The sequence below is a fragment of the Colias croceus genome, chromosome 10 (assembly GCF_905220415.1).
Source record: "Colias croceus chromosome 10, ilColCroc2.1".
NCBI lineage: Eukaryota > Metazoa > Arthropoda > Insecta > Lepidoptera > Pieridae > Colias > Colias croceus.
This window is the reverse complement of record NC_059546.1, coordinates 3,892,504-3,908,573: the sequence shown is the minus strand read 5'-3', so window position 1 is coordinate 3,908,573 and position 16,070 is coordinate 3,892,504. Positions and strand designations below refer to the sequence as shown.

At 33.4% G+C, this 16,070-nt stretch overlaps 1 protein-coding gene across 1 annotated transcript; it reads right to left on the bottom strand.

The window, feature by feature from the left end:
• Window positions 1-277: 277 nt before the first annotated feature.
• Window positions 278-14,323, bottom strand: LOC123695094 (homeobox protein Hox-B4). The gene is made up of 3 exons (XM_045640813.1): window positions 14,151-14,323; window positions 13,157-13,764; window positions 278-1,465 (listed from the first exon to the last, which is right to left on the bottom strand). The coding sequence occupies exons 2-3, from the start codon at window positions 13,680-13,682 to the stop codon at window positions 816-818; spliced, it is 1,176 nt and encodes a 391-aa protein (XP_045496769.1). The 5' UTR covers window positions 13,683-13,764; window positions 14,151-14,323; the 3' UTR covers window positions 278-815.
• Between the last annotated feature and the right edge of the window lie 1,747 nt (window positions 14,324-16,070).

Here is a 16,070-nt window from a genome sequence, read left to right as displayed (position 1 = left end):
AGAAAACAAAGTGCTATATTATACTATATTTTATTGGTTTTGTATTCACAGTCACCTATTTTAATTACAAAACAATTTTTATTAAAATTAATTCAGAGTTTGTACTTAAACTTAAGTCATTGTCTAAGTGTTAGAAAATATCACGGTACACTCTCAAAATTTACACAATTTGTTGCATCAATAATAAAATTCAACTTTTCTATTTTTAACTCTATATAAACATTCATAAGAATTATACATTTCCGTACTCTAATACATCACTAAATATTATTTATAAACAAATAGTCAATACTGTTATATTTGTATTTCATTTAAGTATAATACTGGTTCCAAAGCAAATTGAATTAAAAATAAAATTGGTACATTTTTTTATTATGACCGCAACACTTATAGGCTCTTTTTTAATATAAGAAAATATAATGCTTACAATAAAATAATGAATTAGGTACACAGTTTATAACATTAGTGAATACATTTTATTTATTATAACTACTTTTAATGCAAAACACATTAGATACAAGACAAAATAGACATAAATTAAAGATGACAATGACTTGAAGAGAAAAGTACAAAAATCAACACTCATGAGATTCTATGCCTACCCTAAAATAATCACACTTTTGACATTGTAAAGTTTTCCTCTTAACTATTCAAACATTCAATTAATGACTGGTTACGCTAGGATTAATTACACAACTTATTACAAATCTTAAATTATAAATAATCACTTTACAAATTATCAACACGCGGGAATGGTAAGAGTTAAAGAAAATTTGTTAATGAAAAATATATCATTTTCTTTACAATTCTAAAGATTATAAGGCGGTGAGACCGTAGTCGGATTTGATAACGGGGGGAGGGTTGGAGACGCCGGTCCCGCAGCCGGCGTTGCCGACCGGCGAGCTGTGCGCCGACAGGCTGGCCACCAGCGCGGGGTCCATGCCGGCGTGCATGCCCATCATGTGCAGGTGGTGCGGCGTCATCGAGTGCCCGTGGTTCATCTGCCCCGGGTGTGACATCGGGCTGATCACGGAATCGTGCGACATGTTCTGCGCCCCCACACAGTGCAAATCGTTCATTATATTGTCCGTTACATTCTCTATACTGTCCGGTCTTCCGTTGTTATTGGACTTCTTCTTGTCATTATTGTTTGTGTTCTTATTCGATCTACTCTTTGGTGTGTTTCCTTTCGTTGTCGTCGTCGTGATACCAGCGGGATTAGTTTTTCTCCTCACGTTTTTGGTATTCGGCAGTTTATTGTCTTTCTTCCATTTCATCCGTCTGTTTTGAAACCAAATTTTGATTTGTCGTTCAGATAAGACTAGAGTGTGCGCTATTTCTATCCTTCTTCTCCTAGTAAGGTATCGATTGTAGTGAAATTCTTTCTCCAATTCTAATATTTGGTGTCTAGTGTACGCCGTCCGCTGCCGTTTTGGCTCCATTCCAGGTTGAAAGGTTCCGTTCGCTGTAAATACAAAAATAGGTTAGTTAAAGGTAACAAACTATATGCAAAGCATAGTATGCATAGCAAGCATAGATAGTCTAAAAATATCGTCAAAATTACATAAATGTGCACATGCACATTGTAATAAATTAGACAAACATTCTAAATTACAATATAAAGTATACCTTTTCATATTAAATATTAAAACTAACATGTTTTATTCAAACAAAATATGACGAGTTTACCCATCTCACTTTAACCAATTACTTTACAACTAGTAAACATAAAACCAATAATGAACATAAAACTTGAAATAGGTTGCGTGCAGGGACCGCGGTACTGAATTATGTATGCGTTAGTAACAACCTCTCAGGGCACTCTGTTAATTAATGTGCATAATAATTACTGTACCATGAGCTTCCTTTTTGCTTTGATTAATTGCGCTTAGCAAATTAGTTGTTTATAACACAATATGGAGGAAAATGTATTGGCAGCTGTTTTCTCATTACGTAACTTATCGATTACAAATAATGGATCCTTATTTCTTTTTTTATAGACTTCTAAAAGACATACCAAAGTTTATTTATAACTCAACATAAAATCTAATAAACGATCTTGAGTAATTTAAAGTAGCATAATTTTTTGGAAAAATGAACTTAAATACTATGACATTTTGATTTTTTCTCTACAAATGTTGACTATAAAGGTCATATCGTGATTTGCGATAAAGAACAAACAATACACTGGTAATTAAAAATTAAAGGTAATATTATATATTAAATTCGCTGGTCCAGACTTGGAATGTACCCGTCAGACATGTTTTTGTGTTATTGTGTTGTGAATTGTGATCCTTCAAAGTTCGACGCTTCATCGGTATTATTATACTTACGAAACAAATAAAATAAAAAGCCAACTGATAACTTGTGCTGTACTTATTTATGGTTTTACATTTTTCTTTACGATTTTTATTTTATTTTGACAAAATTCAATGTGTCTATACATAGTTATGTATATAAAAAATGAACCCCGTTTTCCTTGGTCACGGCATCACGCGTGAACGAGTGGACCGATTTCGATAATTCTTTTTTTATTATATTCCTTGAAGTACGAGGATGGTTCTTATGTAGAGAAAACGTAAACATGTACCACGGGCGAAGCCGGGGCGGACCGCTAGTTGCATATCAAAATTGCTTGTCTTTCTTTCAATCCTAATTTTATGTAACCAAATTTTCATAAACTATATTAAAATCTTTTGAATATAACCAATTTTTTGCTTACAAATAAGTCAATAGTGTGAATACTGATTAATTCGTTATTGTGCCTCGATCTTTTGTACCAATACAAAGGCAATTTCCCATACAGAAGTAGAGCGGAAATTAAAGGCTCCAGGACATTATACTGCTGTATGTAGCCTATTGTGTCATTGTAGGAGTTTCTGTTGAAATGTTAATTTCATAAGTTATATAAAAGCTTCATATTTTTGGAAAAGCTTTTAATTCAATAGGAAATAATGATATGGCCGAATAATGTGAAATTAAGGTAAGCAATTTTATCCCTATTATTATTTTGGCAGAGGAGTTCGAATCCTGCCTCGTAATCCAATTTTTTCTTTAAAATTTTCCCAACTTTATCGAAATTAGGTATAGAAGTAGGTAAGGTCTTCTAAATCCATTAAAATATTATGTTCATCGATTAGAAATAAAATATTCTCGATTACAATATAAAATATTCTCCAACACAGGTAGGTAGATCTAGGTACATAAGACATGAATGTAGGCGAATTAAACATACATAGCAAAAAGGTCACATAGGATGCGAAGGAATTTCCAGAATAAATCCGCAAGATGCAAACTATATCCTATTCAGCACAAAAGATAAGACACTGGCCGTTAGAAAGGGACAGGAATACCGGGGTGGAATGCCTCGGGATCGCGGTTTGGGCGAGGTATGTGCGGTCGGCTGAGATTTCTAGTGGTCATCGCATTGATCCGGGTTCAGTCCTTTGGTTTCTGGCTATATATATAACTAGCTAACTTTGTTTACACTCGTACGAATTGGAGAGATGTAGGTACAAATAAATCCTTTTTCCTTTTCCTATAACCGTGACTAGCTAGTGTGTTAACAAAAGATATTTAACACTAATTATTATTTTTGGAAAATATTTGAACAAGAAATGAAAACTAAGTATGCTATAAATATAGTGTTCCAAATGTAACATTAATCTCAGTTTTCAAAACTCAAACAATTCACTCGAAAGTAGTTCGAAAGTTACCACACCAAAGTACAGTTCCACAACCACTCAAACAAAACAACGCTCAAACAAGTGCACAACCCGATGCAAAACGAGCAGCCGTTCGTTAACCATATCATACGCGTCATCGACGATGACAATCAGAATTGAATTACCCGCTACCTGGCGACCGTGTGGTCTCATAACTGATCTGCTAATCAACAATCTCGGCCGGCACTATCTCCGCCGCTCGGTGGTCCTCATTACATCCTCCGTATCACTATTATAGAGTGAAAAATGTTCGCCCACTGACAGCCCACGATAAGCGATAGGATTGAAAACTTCGCAACGTTGTCGTTAAACCACTTGTTTTGTTTAGTTTACAAAGCGTGGCAGGCAATGCCCTGTGTGATATGGTTTTATTGAAAGGTTAGAGGTATTGGTTGTATTATACTAACCAAAGTTATGTACCAAATTGTGTCATAAATTGAAATTGGCTAATTTTATGCTTTTTAAACATATCCATTCAAAAGGCTACTCCCTCTATCTCCCTACAGAAACGATCAGTTAGAATTAGGCATAATAGCACATATTTTTCTTCCTTATAATTTCAAACTTGCTCACAATTCAAAAATAAATTTTACGTTTATACAGAAACACGCTAACTGGTTCATAGAAACCAGTTATTTTTACACTTTCCCTGCGAAATAGTATAGGTAATGTAAAGTTTAGATCTAGTCATGAATTCGAGAAAGAAACTTTCATTGAAATACAAAAAAACGATCAATACCTATATTTCAACACTTAAAATTCCTGATGCATGCTACTTGAATAATTTAACAGATAGAAAAACACAATGACAGAAAGTTACCAAAACATCCGAACGAAATCGAACAAAAAGCCAATAATCACCGCGGCGAATTCCGGACCACAAACATCTATTTGAAAACTATAAAATAAATGACACTCATTAGCCTCATGCCCTATTGTCGCGTAACAAAGCTCTTGGCGTCTTACAGGACCTTCTTAATGACACCACATTAGTAAACTGTCAAAACATATCAAAAGATCTTGAAGAACTCAAGTATTCGTAAACATTGGGGGTTATTGATTGGATGCAATTTGTTTATTTCTTTAAAACGCACCGCGGAGCCACTTTAAACGCTATTGAAAGTGATTTTTGCACTCGTGATACTAACAATGGCCGAATTAAGTGTCAGAATTATTAATGTGAGCTATTAATCTCTTGGAGAAGTTGAAAATAGTTTTTGTATTTACATTTAAGTTCATTTAAAAATCATTAATATTTTTTTCGACGGCGTGTAACGTGTGTTCTTTTAGCTTTCAATTTACCGTTTTTATGAAAACGTACCGATTGAATAAAATTTAATTAAGTAACCAAGTTGTTCATTATGAAATATCGTCCCGAAAGACATAATATTTTATACTACAACTGGTTTTACTTCATGTTAATGCAGTTTATAATCTACCTCTGTGCTGTTATTTTCATTAAAAATCCTACGTTTTCCCTATTTCTTTTTTCGGGTGATAAACCCATATGTGTGTAAAAAATATGAGAATTTTTAAGTGGAGGCCCAGAACATTCTCTGTTTTGATTCAAATGTGAAATTTAATATACAAAGATGATGTTTTGCATTATAGGGCTTTTCTTATATTTGTCTGTATTAAAAGTGTAAAGGGCCTGCAGAGAAGTCGATACCTTAATTCGAATCCAATTTCAAACTTTTACTACAGTAAAAAGCCTACGCATGACTGCTGCCCTAAAGGAATAGATGGATATCTTATTTCTGTAAAAAGCTCATTAAAGCTCGCCTCTATATCTGAGTGTTAGACTACAAGCCCGCATAGGAAAAAAATATGGGTCAAATGAACCACCAGGGGACATATCTAGGACGATAGCAGAGCAAAAAATAATAAGATTCATCACTATGCCGTCACTTGTAAGCTGTCCAACTGAGTGCAGATGAGAATTGAAAAGTACAGGTAGACTCGGTAAATTTTGGTCATTTGACCATGTACCGCATTCTTAACCATCGATAGATCCATTAAAAATAATAAGAAACCGCTCAGTGCCGTACAAAAATGGTGGTCCACCAAGTCGGAATTTTTATTTAATTTCCGAGAGTTACCGGGGGTAAATTTGATCATTTGACCATGTACGGCATCTGTGTCATACTATGCCTATACTGCTTTTAATCCATTATTCCGCAACGCCGTACAAAAATCATGGGGACAAGGGGAAAAAATCGAGAGTTGCAATCCCCTCTCTTTCCCCACTCCAGGGGGTCATTTGACTAAGTACGGCTTCGGTTCCAAAACATTATCTAGCACTCAAAAGTACTATTAAAAGCAATGCCGTCAAAAAATAATTGTTCTTTTAAATGTATACCAATAATCATCTTAATTTCATCGAATTCTTGATATAAAGAGCTGTAAGGTCATTTGACCCTGTACGGGAACTTTTTTTTAACATGATATTGTAAAATTCAATTGTTGTATAGTATTGCCGTTCAAAAGAAACCGTTCTAAAAAAAGTTATAGAGAAATGCAAAAACAGAAATTTTGTAAAAGTTTAAACATCGTAGATTAATGAAATATAATAGTTTTCTACACTTTATTCGTTGTTTTAAATAGTATTAACATAGATAAATTAGGAAAAAACGATGCCGTACATTTTTGTGCAGACCACATCTTTTAGGCTGATGAAAGCGACGAAAGCTACAATTTTAAGGGTGCTTTATGGCCATTTGATACAGTACGGCATTAACATATTTTTACCCAACTACGGCAAAGCAAAAGGAGGGTTATGATTTTGACAGGTCATGTATGTATGTTCATCTATTCCCTCGTAACTTCTAAACTACTTATCAGAATTCGACAAATGACATATCATTAGAAGCGTCTGAATTGTTCACTGGATAACCAGCGACCAGCTAGCTAAAGGCTATATGGGGTTTCACAAAATCTAATGTGGCGCCCTCTAGCGGACAAAACATACAGAGTAAAAAAATAAAGTTAAGATAAATATGCCGTGTTTGGTATCATTTGAAAGCGCTTTACTTGTACATTTTGAATATGTATATATTACTAGCATTTGCTTGTGACTTTACCTGTATTCATGGGCTGATTGCATATAATTCACATCTTTTCGTTCATAGCTTCTTTATTAGTTCATCAATTTAACGGAGTCCATTCCACCTGACTCCGACTTTCCAAGGTGATAATTAACCACCTCGAGCTTCTTAATATTAATGTATATTTATATTTTATTATCAAAATATAAAGCAAACATTTCGTTATATGGATTTTTTCTTTTTCAGATTTTTCCCCTTTGAACCAACGAAAATGTACGGCACATGAAAAAATATTATCTATGCATAAAATACTTTAAAAATAAATTTATTTCGTGTTGTGTCAAATGACCCCCTGGAGTGGGGAAAGAGAGGGGATTACAACTCTCGATTTTTTTCCCTTGTCCCCATGATTTTTGTACGGCGTTGCGGAATAATGGATTAAAAGCAGTATAGGCATAGTATGACACAGATGCCGTACATGGTCAAATGACCAAATTTACCCCCGGTAACTCTCGGAAATTAAATAAAAATTCCGACTTTGTGGACCACCATTTTTGTACGGCACTGAGCGGTTTCTTATTATTTTTAGGGCCGATTTTTCAATGCCCAGATAAACAGTCTAATAACTACCCCTCGAATAGATTTATTCAATTGCTTATCTAACTCATAACGGCTCGCCTATTTTTCAATCGTGATTTATTTGATGAATAACTATCTGACCAAATATTTCCATATTGGCAGCTCTGCTCTTGGAGTGGCGAAACAAACATATTAAATTAGTCAGGTTAGAGCGGGATAGAGTCAACTTGCAATATGTCAACAACCGTCATTATGACTCACGTCAGGAGTGCATTTTAAGTTTATCTTGTGTTCTATGATTGTTGATTATTGTTTTGATTCGAGAAAAGAGTTTTGATTAAATTTGTGTTAAAATTTATATATTTTACGATGGAAACGACATAAAGGCAGCGTCCGGCAAATTTTCAATGGCATGATCATCAGTAGGTACTATCAAAAACATCAATTTCAATATGATTTTAATTGATAATTATTTTATAGAAAGAGGCTTTATTGTAAAAATTCTACGCTCTATGTTATTACATACGAAAATATCCCAAATTTGACGCGTCAGTTGTCAACTCAAACGTCTAATCGTCGAATAGCATGCTATCTGGCCGTTGGAGCAGCAGATAGATTTATTCCTCAAATAACGTAGTTATTCGATAGATAAGTCCTATTCGTCTATTGAAAAATTGAATATTTTGTTATCTGAAGAATAAAGTCTATCTAGCTGTTTATCTGGGCATTGAAAAATCGGCCCTTAATGGATCTATCGATGGTTAAGAATGCCGTACATGGTCAAATGACCAAAATTTACCGAGTCTACCTGTACTTTTCAATTCTCATCTGCACTCAGTTGGACAGCTTACAAGTGACGGCATAGTGATGAATCTTATTATTTTTTGCTCTGCTATCGTTCTAGATATTATGTCCCCTGGTGGTTCATTTGACCCATATTTTTTTCCTATGCGGGCTTGTAGTCTATGTATGATACCTACGTCTCAAAAAATGCTTCATTCATGAAAATAATTATAAGACTGGCTTTTGTAACGGACCATCTCGTTATCGATTTAATATGAATAAATTTTACTTTTTTTTACTTTTATATCTCATAGTTTTTGAAAATAAACGAAACACTTTTAAAAATAAAGACTCTATCTACTTCCTAATACACCAAAACTCTTAAAGTAGGTTTAAGAATTTAAAAAAAAACTATTTTTAGTGCTTGGAGTGAATATCGCTCAGAAATTAGTGAATACCACGTTGAAAATATACGGATTTGAAAATATACGGACGGTTTGAAAATATACGGATTTAAAAATGATTATAGCTGAGCTTTAGCTGATTACTTGCGAAGTGCTAATTTTACATTATTGGTTATACCTCATAATTCGCAATTACCTAACCTGCTCTAGGTTACTTAAATTCAATTTAATATTTTTTTACCGTATAGATAGGTTACCTACATTGTGTTTTATAAATATTTGCTATTCCACCTAAGAAAAATAATCAGTAGATAAAAATTAAACCCGAAAAAAACTGTTTACAGAAATTAAACAATAAAGAGTTTCAAAGTGGAAAACAAAATCCGTCCTGTGGTTAGTAGGTACTCAGAAGAATATTGATAAAGATAGGTAGGAAGTTGAAAAATAACTACTATTTATAGTGATCTCGATATTGTAACCGCAGCTTAAAAATAGTTTAAACAATAATAGAGTAAACTTGCCCTAGCTTATGCTAGGCTAAGTAAATACAAGTTTATATTTTTTATTTTTCGTAACATTTACCTACCAATGTTCACATACTGTTCACGTGTGTCAATTTGAGCATTTTCTTCGGAGACCTGCATTTTTAATAGGTATCTAATGTAGGAATTTTTTTGATATGCTTAGCGAAGCTAGCATAAACTTAGACTTACTAATATCAGTACCAATTTAAGTTTGAATATAAAAGAGCACAATATAATATATAATATAATTAGGGTTCCGTGCCCAAGGGGCACGGGATTCTCTTAATAAAACTTCGCTGTCCGTCGGTCTGTCTATCCGTCTGTTACCATCGTGATCACCACTCACAAGGCTATCTCATGAACAGTGATAGACAAATAAAATTTTCATAGATGATGTGTTTCTGTTGCTATAACAACAAAAAATAAAAATAACTTGAAAAAAATACAATAAAAAACATAAAACAGAGAGAATGTACAAACCTAATCATACCTACAGCATGAATAGGTATTATAAGTATCTATCTGCAGAGACCTGACAAAATTAAGTAAACCTTAAAAACTACAATATACTCGTACCTAAGTATAATACGAAAACTCTTACGGAACTGATAAGCATTAAATTTTGTTCTGGTCCTTCGTTCTAAAATTAACTTTTCTTCCGTCTTATTAAAAACTAGCTTACCGCCCGCGGCTTCGCCCGCTTTGTCTAAAACCTAAAAAAATATATGAGTACCTACTAAAACCTTCCTCTTGAATCACTCTATCTATTAAAAAACAGCATCAAAATCCATTGCGTAGTTTTAAAGATTTAAGCGTAGGTACAAAGGGACATAGGGACTTTCTTTTATACTATGTAGTGATGATAGTGATAAGCTTACATAAATGATCGACAATTGCAGAAATATTATTTTAATTTTAGTTCATAATATTTTTCATGTTTCGCCTTAACCAAATGAGATAGTAAAATAATATAAAGTGAAAAAACTAAAACCCAACTACGACAATAACCGGCGCTGAAAAAGTATAAAACAAGATTTCAGAATACTGAACTGAACAAAGTTGCTAATGTAGTTTCAAGTAAAAGGACACAGTAGACTCTACCAAGATGCCTTCGTTGTAAATTGACAATAATGTCATACAATACTATTCTGAAGTATGCAATATTCCACTATGTAAAGGTAAATTTTCATGTTTGGAAAGGCGTAGTCACACGTTGTTGAAGAGCTACGGTAGATAGGTATATTATGTAACTGGTGTGACTACGCCTTTCCAAACATGAAAATTTATCTTTACATAGTGGAATATTGCATACTTCAGAATAGTATTGTATGACATTATTGTCAATTTACAACGAAGGCATCTTGGTAGAGTCTACTGTGTCCTTTTACTTGAAACTACATTAGCAACTTTGTTCAGTTCAGTATTCTGAAATCTTGTTTTATACTTTTTCAGCGCCGGTTATTGTCGTAGTTGGGTTTTAGTTTTTTCACTTTATATTATTTGTACTATTTTGGTGTTAAAGTGTATTTGGGGGCATAATATTAACAAAAGTTAAACTGATGAACTAATAAAGAAGCTATGGACGAAAAGATGTGAATTATATGCAATCAGCCCATGAATACAGGTAAAGTCACGAGCAAATGCTAGTAATATATATATATATATATTCAAAATGTACAAGGAAAGCGCTTTCAAATGATACTAAACACGGGATATTTATATTAACTTTATTTTTTTACTTTGTATGTTTTGTCCGATAGAGGACGCCACATTAGATTTTGTGAAACCCCATATAGCCTATAACCAGCGGACAATTAAGACGCTTCTAATGATATGTCATTTGTCAAATTCTGATAAGTAGTTTAGACGTTACGAGGGAACAGATGAACATACATACATACATACATACATACATACATACATAGCCTGTCAAAATCATAACCCTCCTTTTGCTTTGCCGTAGTCGGGTAAAAAGTACAAAATAATTATTTAGACTCCCTAACTATTTTTTTTTGTTGAAACTAATCTTCTTTAATTTTATAAAATTAATATACTGGACCTTTAAAAGTCATTCATTTTTTATTTACGAACTTTATGTAGGTAGGTACCTAGTTACTAGTACTGACTGTAAATACCTTAATAACTAACAATAAGGTTTCATTAATTTTAAGCATTCTGCGAATTGTCTTTTCAAGAGAAGCTTCGTTTGATTTTCTTTGGTTTGTAAAACTATTTGTTTTCAACAGTTCACAGTGCAGTTATGGTTAAAAAATCGACGAATAAAATACGTAAATATCACAACGTAGGTAAGCTTCGTAAAACAATAACTAATCTAATTCTAATTAATTGTTTAAAATACGAAATTCAAAAGAAAAGCCGTGAGAAAATTTCATTCCAAATAAATTAAGTTTAAGATTTAACAAAATAAAGAAATGTATGTTTTTCAATATATTATTCAAAGTAGATGCCAATATAGGGCAAATAATGTTGTAGAGTTGACGGCGAGTTGACGGCATATCTTCTATGTAAATTTGACTGTCTGTTGACATATTATTATTACGTGACTTACGACGTAAAAAATCGTGTTTAGTAGAATATACATATTTAAACAAACAACAGTTTTAATTATTTTCAGGACCAATAACTGTTTATTTATTGTATTGGCTGGCAGGTTTAAAATAACACCTGTGTGTTATTTTAAACTTAATTTCGAAAGTGAGCTAGAGCCTCATATCAAAATTGTATAGGTAGATATATTAATGATTAAGATGAAATAATTATTGACTTTTTTCATTTATTCTCTATATTCATTCATTGAGTTATAATTGTGTTCGAAAATAATTCCTTCACGTCATACCTATTAATGTAATAATATACTCACAATATGAGTATAGAGTGACAGTAATTAGGCAGTCAATCATTACGCGTTATAAACATTTCTTGACATTTTGAAATTTGAATATAATAATATAATATGCTAACGCGCAAGAGCAACTTTTGTCTCCGCAACTATTTTGTCTCTCCCATCAACTCTATGGCTTAGTAAGAAAGTGCGCGCACGTAGCGACGCAAGTTCATAAAAGCGTTGATGGAAGAGACAAAATAGTTGCGGAGACAAAGTTGCTCTTGCGCGCTAGCTCTCACTACTCAATAGAAATCACATTGTAAGCAAAGTAAGTACCTACCTACCTAACTATCTATTTTTAGTCTCGAATCTCAAAAATAAACTCAAAAGATTTTATGAGTGCAAACTTTTACATTAATTTATTAGTAATTGTGAGTACTAGGCATAGATAATAATAATTATAAACATATGTAATTAGACTACAAATTTTAAACTCACACCGATTCGGAATTTCGATTTTGCTTAGAAGAATCGGTAAGAAACTCATAGTTAGGGAGTATTTTTCAATTTTCTGTCAACATGTAGTATAATTTAAAACAAATTTATTCAGCGCTTTCAAACTTTTCTGTGGAGTTGCGGTGATACCTAATGATACCTAATATTATTGAGATAGAAGTTAAAAAACTACTTTTGTAAGTAACTTTATAGTAAGTGTTTGTTGTGGTATAGGAATGGAAAGACTCTACAGTTATATTATGAATGTTATATAGAATAATGTAGTTAGGTATAAGATATTTTTTCCTTTCAAAACCGTTTATAGTTGTAGCTTTCATTCTAGTACGTAGCTTGTAATGTTACCAATAAGATGCTTTATGTTTAATGACAGTCGTTTTTAATGGGAAGAATTTTCGTACACTATACGTTGTTTGTGTACAAAAGAATAAGCAGGCAGAATAAGATATATTTTACAAAATCTAAGTACACAATACATTTCCCTCTTGTATCATTTAAGCACGCAAATAACATTGGTTCAAAGTCTAGATTAGTTTAGGTTCAATTGAAAATGGAGACATCAGCCGTTATTGGTCAACTCTCAATAAGCATTAGGTATAATAACAACTATAGTCATATCTCTTCACAACGTGTCATGCAACATATCAATGTTACAAGGTTTTCAAAACATTACCTATTTGTATTATAATGTTTAAGTTACTTCAAAAACTACCCTGATAGAATTAAAAAAAATACTTACACGCGCCAGCAACATGTATCTTCTTCATCCAAGGATAGATGACCCGATCTGTGTTATCCGAACATATTGAAGAGTCATCGTCTTCCATCGGCGGACTATCTAGGAGTAGTCTTTCATCATCCATTTCAGATACAGGGGAGCCTTCCCGACCTAATGCTTGGAGCTTTCTCCCTGCAGGGGCAGCTTCTTCAATATGCCTCTCTAACCGTAAGCCTAGTTCAGCTAGACCGGGAGCGACGTCACTGTGTGGTGGAATGTAGCCGTGATCAGCGTCTGAAGGATGGGAAGGCTCCGGCGGCCGCGGTGGCGGAGCCACAGGCGGATGCTGCGGTATCGGGTGGTAGTACCCCCCGTATCCATACCCTGTCCCGATCTGAACAGGGTACTGATGCTGGTAGCCATACTGAAGCTGGTGCTGGTAGTACTCCCCTGGCGGTATGTAGTCCGCTTGGCTGTACTCTTCCGATGGTGGGAACTTGGGGTCCGGCTGCGGCTGGTATCCACCGTTCATGAGGAAGGAGCTCATGGTGGGCGGGGTTCGTTCGGCGCATCACACTACACGCCCGCTAATATGGCCGCCGTACATGTGAGCGCATTTTTCCCATTCCCTGTAAATAATGTTTTTGTGACTTATCTATACTGCGCCGTTATGTAATTTTGCTGTGTCTAGAATTCTCGTTTGATAGTTTTATTGGTTGAATATATTAATGAATTCTCTGTTTTAAATGTATTTATATTATCATGTTAAACTCTATACTTGCAAAATAAACATAGGTATAAGCAGATCGATCTCTATTAGGTATTAAAGCGTTTTAATTACTTTTGTTATGTAAAAAATAGGTATTGTAATTTGATACATACTCATAAATTGTTACTGCTGTAGTTAACTCTACACTCAGTAACTCTACTTATAACACCAAAGATACAGCACAACATAAAATTTTGTTCAAAAATAATAAAATTACAATACGACGCAGATATTATATTCACTTACAATTAATTAGTCCACAAATTTTTTAAATTCACTTGCACTCAAGTTTGAAACAGTTCACAGCATCAATATCAAAGTACTGAAAATAATCGCAAAGTCATTTGATTTATCACTTTTTGATAATAAACAATGGGTTCTGTAACGCGCACTCTCGCGACATTTTGAGACAATATACACTGCCCGACACGCCAGCGCACTCTGTCACTTTAAGGACTTCTATACATGTCCATCAATTTTTACATACCACCTTCCATTTTTAAGGCGGAGCTGTTTTTCAACTCTATTATACTACAATACAACAAACTGATATAAACTCTACATCTCTAACAATAAAGCTCAATTTAAAGTTCGCTTTGTACTTCGAGCAAGAAGCCGTAACAACATTGCTCCCCCTTCCACGTATCTCAATTGGACTCGTGCGAGTGAGTCAGAATAATCGATGAGAATTTTGCAAACAGCGCATTAAATGTCGTGCTGTCTCTTTCTCTAATAAGAGCTTTTGAGCTTACGAAAAAGGGATAGCGCTTACTATAGAAGCTTAGTGCGTAGATTAAGAAGCTGCTTAATAATAATACAGAACGAACATGGTTTCGTTCCTTGCGCCATGCCGTTTTAAATATTTAATATGCAATTTCCTTTATTTTATAACAGCTTGGGTCATTTTAATGTGAGTTATAATTTGGTGTAAATTAATAGTCAGTGCATTGTAATAATATGTTCTAGTTATCGCATGGATAATTTTTATTATGTTGATTCATTGTTATTCACGCCAATTATGTTTTTAAATAATATGTTTAACTTTAACGTATTTAATAATAATTGTTATTCTGTTAAACTAGACAATTCAAATATGTATATTTTTTTAAAAATTGAAATTTAATGATTGGACAATATTTAATTTTTCAAAATCGTTTATCACCTAGGTATTATTTATATTTCTCTAAATTATTATTAATTGTAATATTTAAAAGTACCAACTTACAATAAGCTGACTGCTTTACTTTTTTTAAAGTTCCATTTTCCTATTCTTCTATTCGATCTGAATGAGCTTTACTGTAGGTACCTACCTATGTCTGCAGATTATTATCGTTGTGAAATGCTTATTAGTTATTAAATAGACTATTGTGTCTATTATTGTTAGGTAAGTATTTTATTATCTAGTCATATAAACCTAGTCCTATATAATTTCCATTCACAATTGCAATAATTATTACAATCAAATTATATGACATTATGCTACACAATTGTTGCATAAGAAACATTAATATCTAGGAACATACCCTGTCGTCTAAATAAGATCGCTGCTTGGTAATGACAACATATTTTGCCCAACTTATGTACGATTGTATGAACAATGTATATTTAAAAAAAAAACATTTTCTTCACTCCAGTTTCCATATTATCTAATAATTTAGCTTGCAAAAAACACAAAAGACTGGTCCAAAAACCAAATTCTTAACACAAATTGCAACATACTGACCTTCAAAAAAATAGACTTGCATGTATAATGTATATACCCATAACTATCAGTTACATACCTAATATGCTGCCTACGCTTATCATACCATCCTCATATCAAAAACAAAACAGTAACCACTCATGTAAGCCTAATACAACAGTAAGTCCGTCAAGGGAGCCGGCAAATAAACAAAAATGTCCAGCTCTTATTGAATTAGACGATCACAATGCTTGTAATGTAAAAATGCTGAGTCAGTAGCTCCCAACGAGCGATACAAAAGGTGGGAACACCCGTTCAATGGCTATTTGATCAATAGTCGGTATCTTCTGAAGTTTGATTTGGTTCGGTAAATTGTTTGACGATGTGTTGAGTAAACCAGACTGATGAATACTGTGCCCTAATTGGTGCTATACCTATGAAAAGTCGAAGTGATATACTTTTATCTATTGAACATTTTTTCTTGT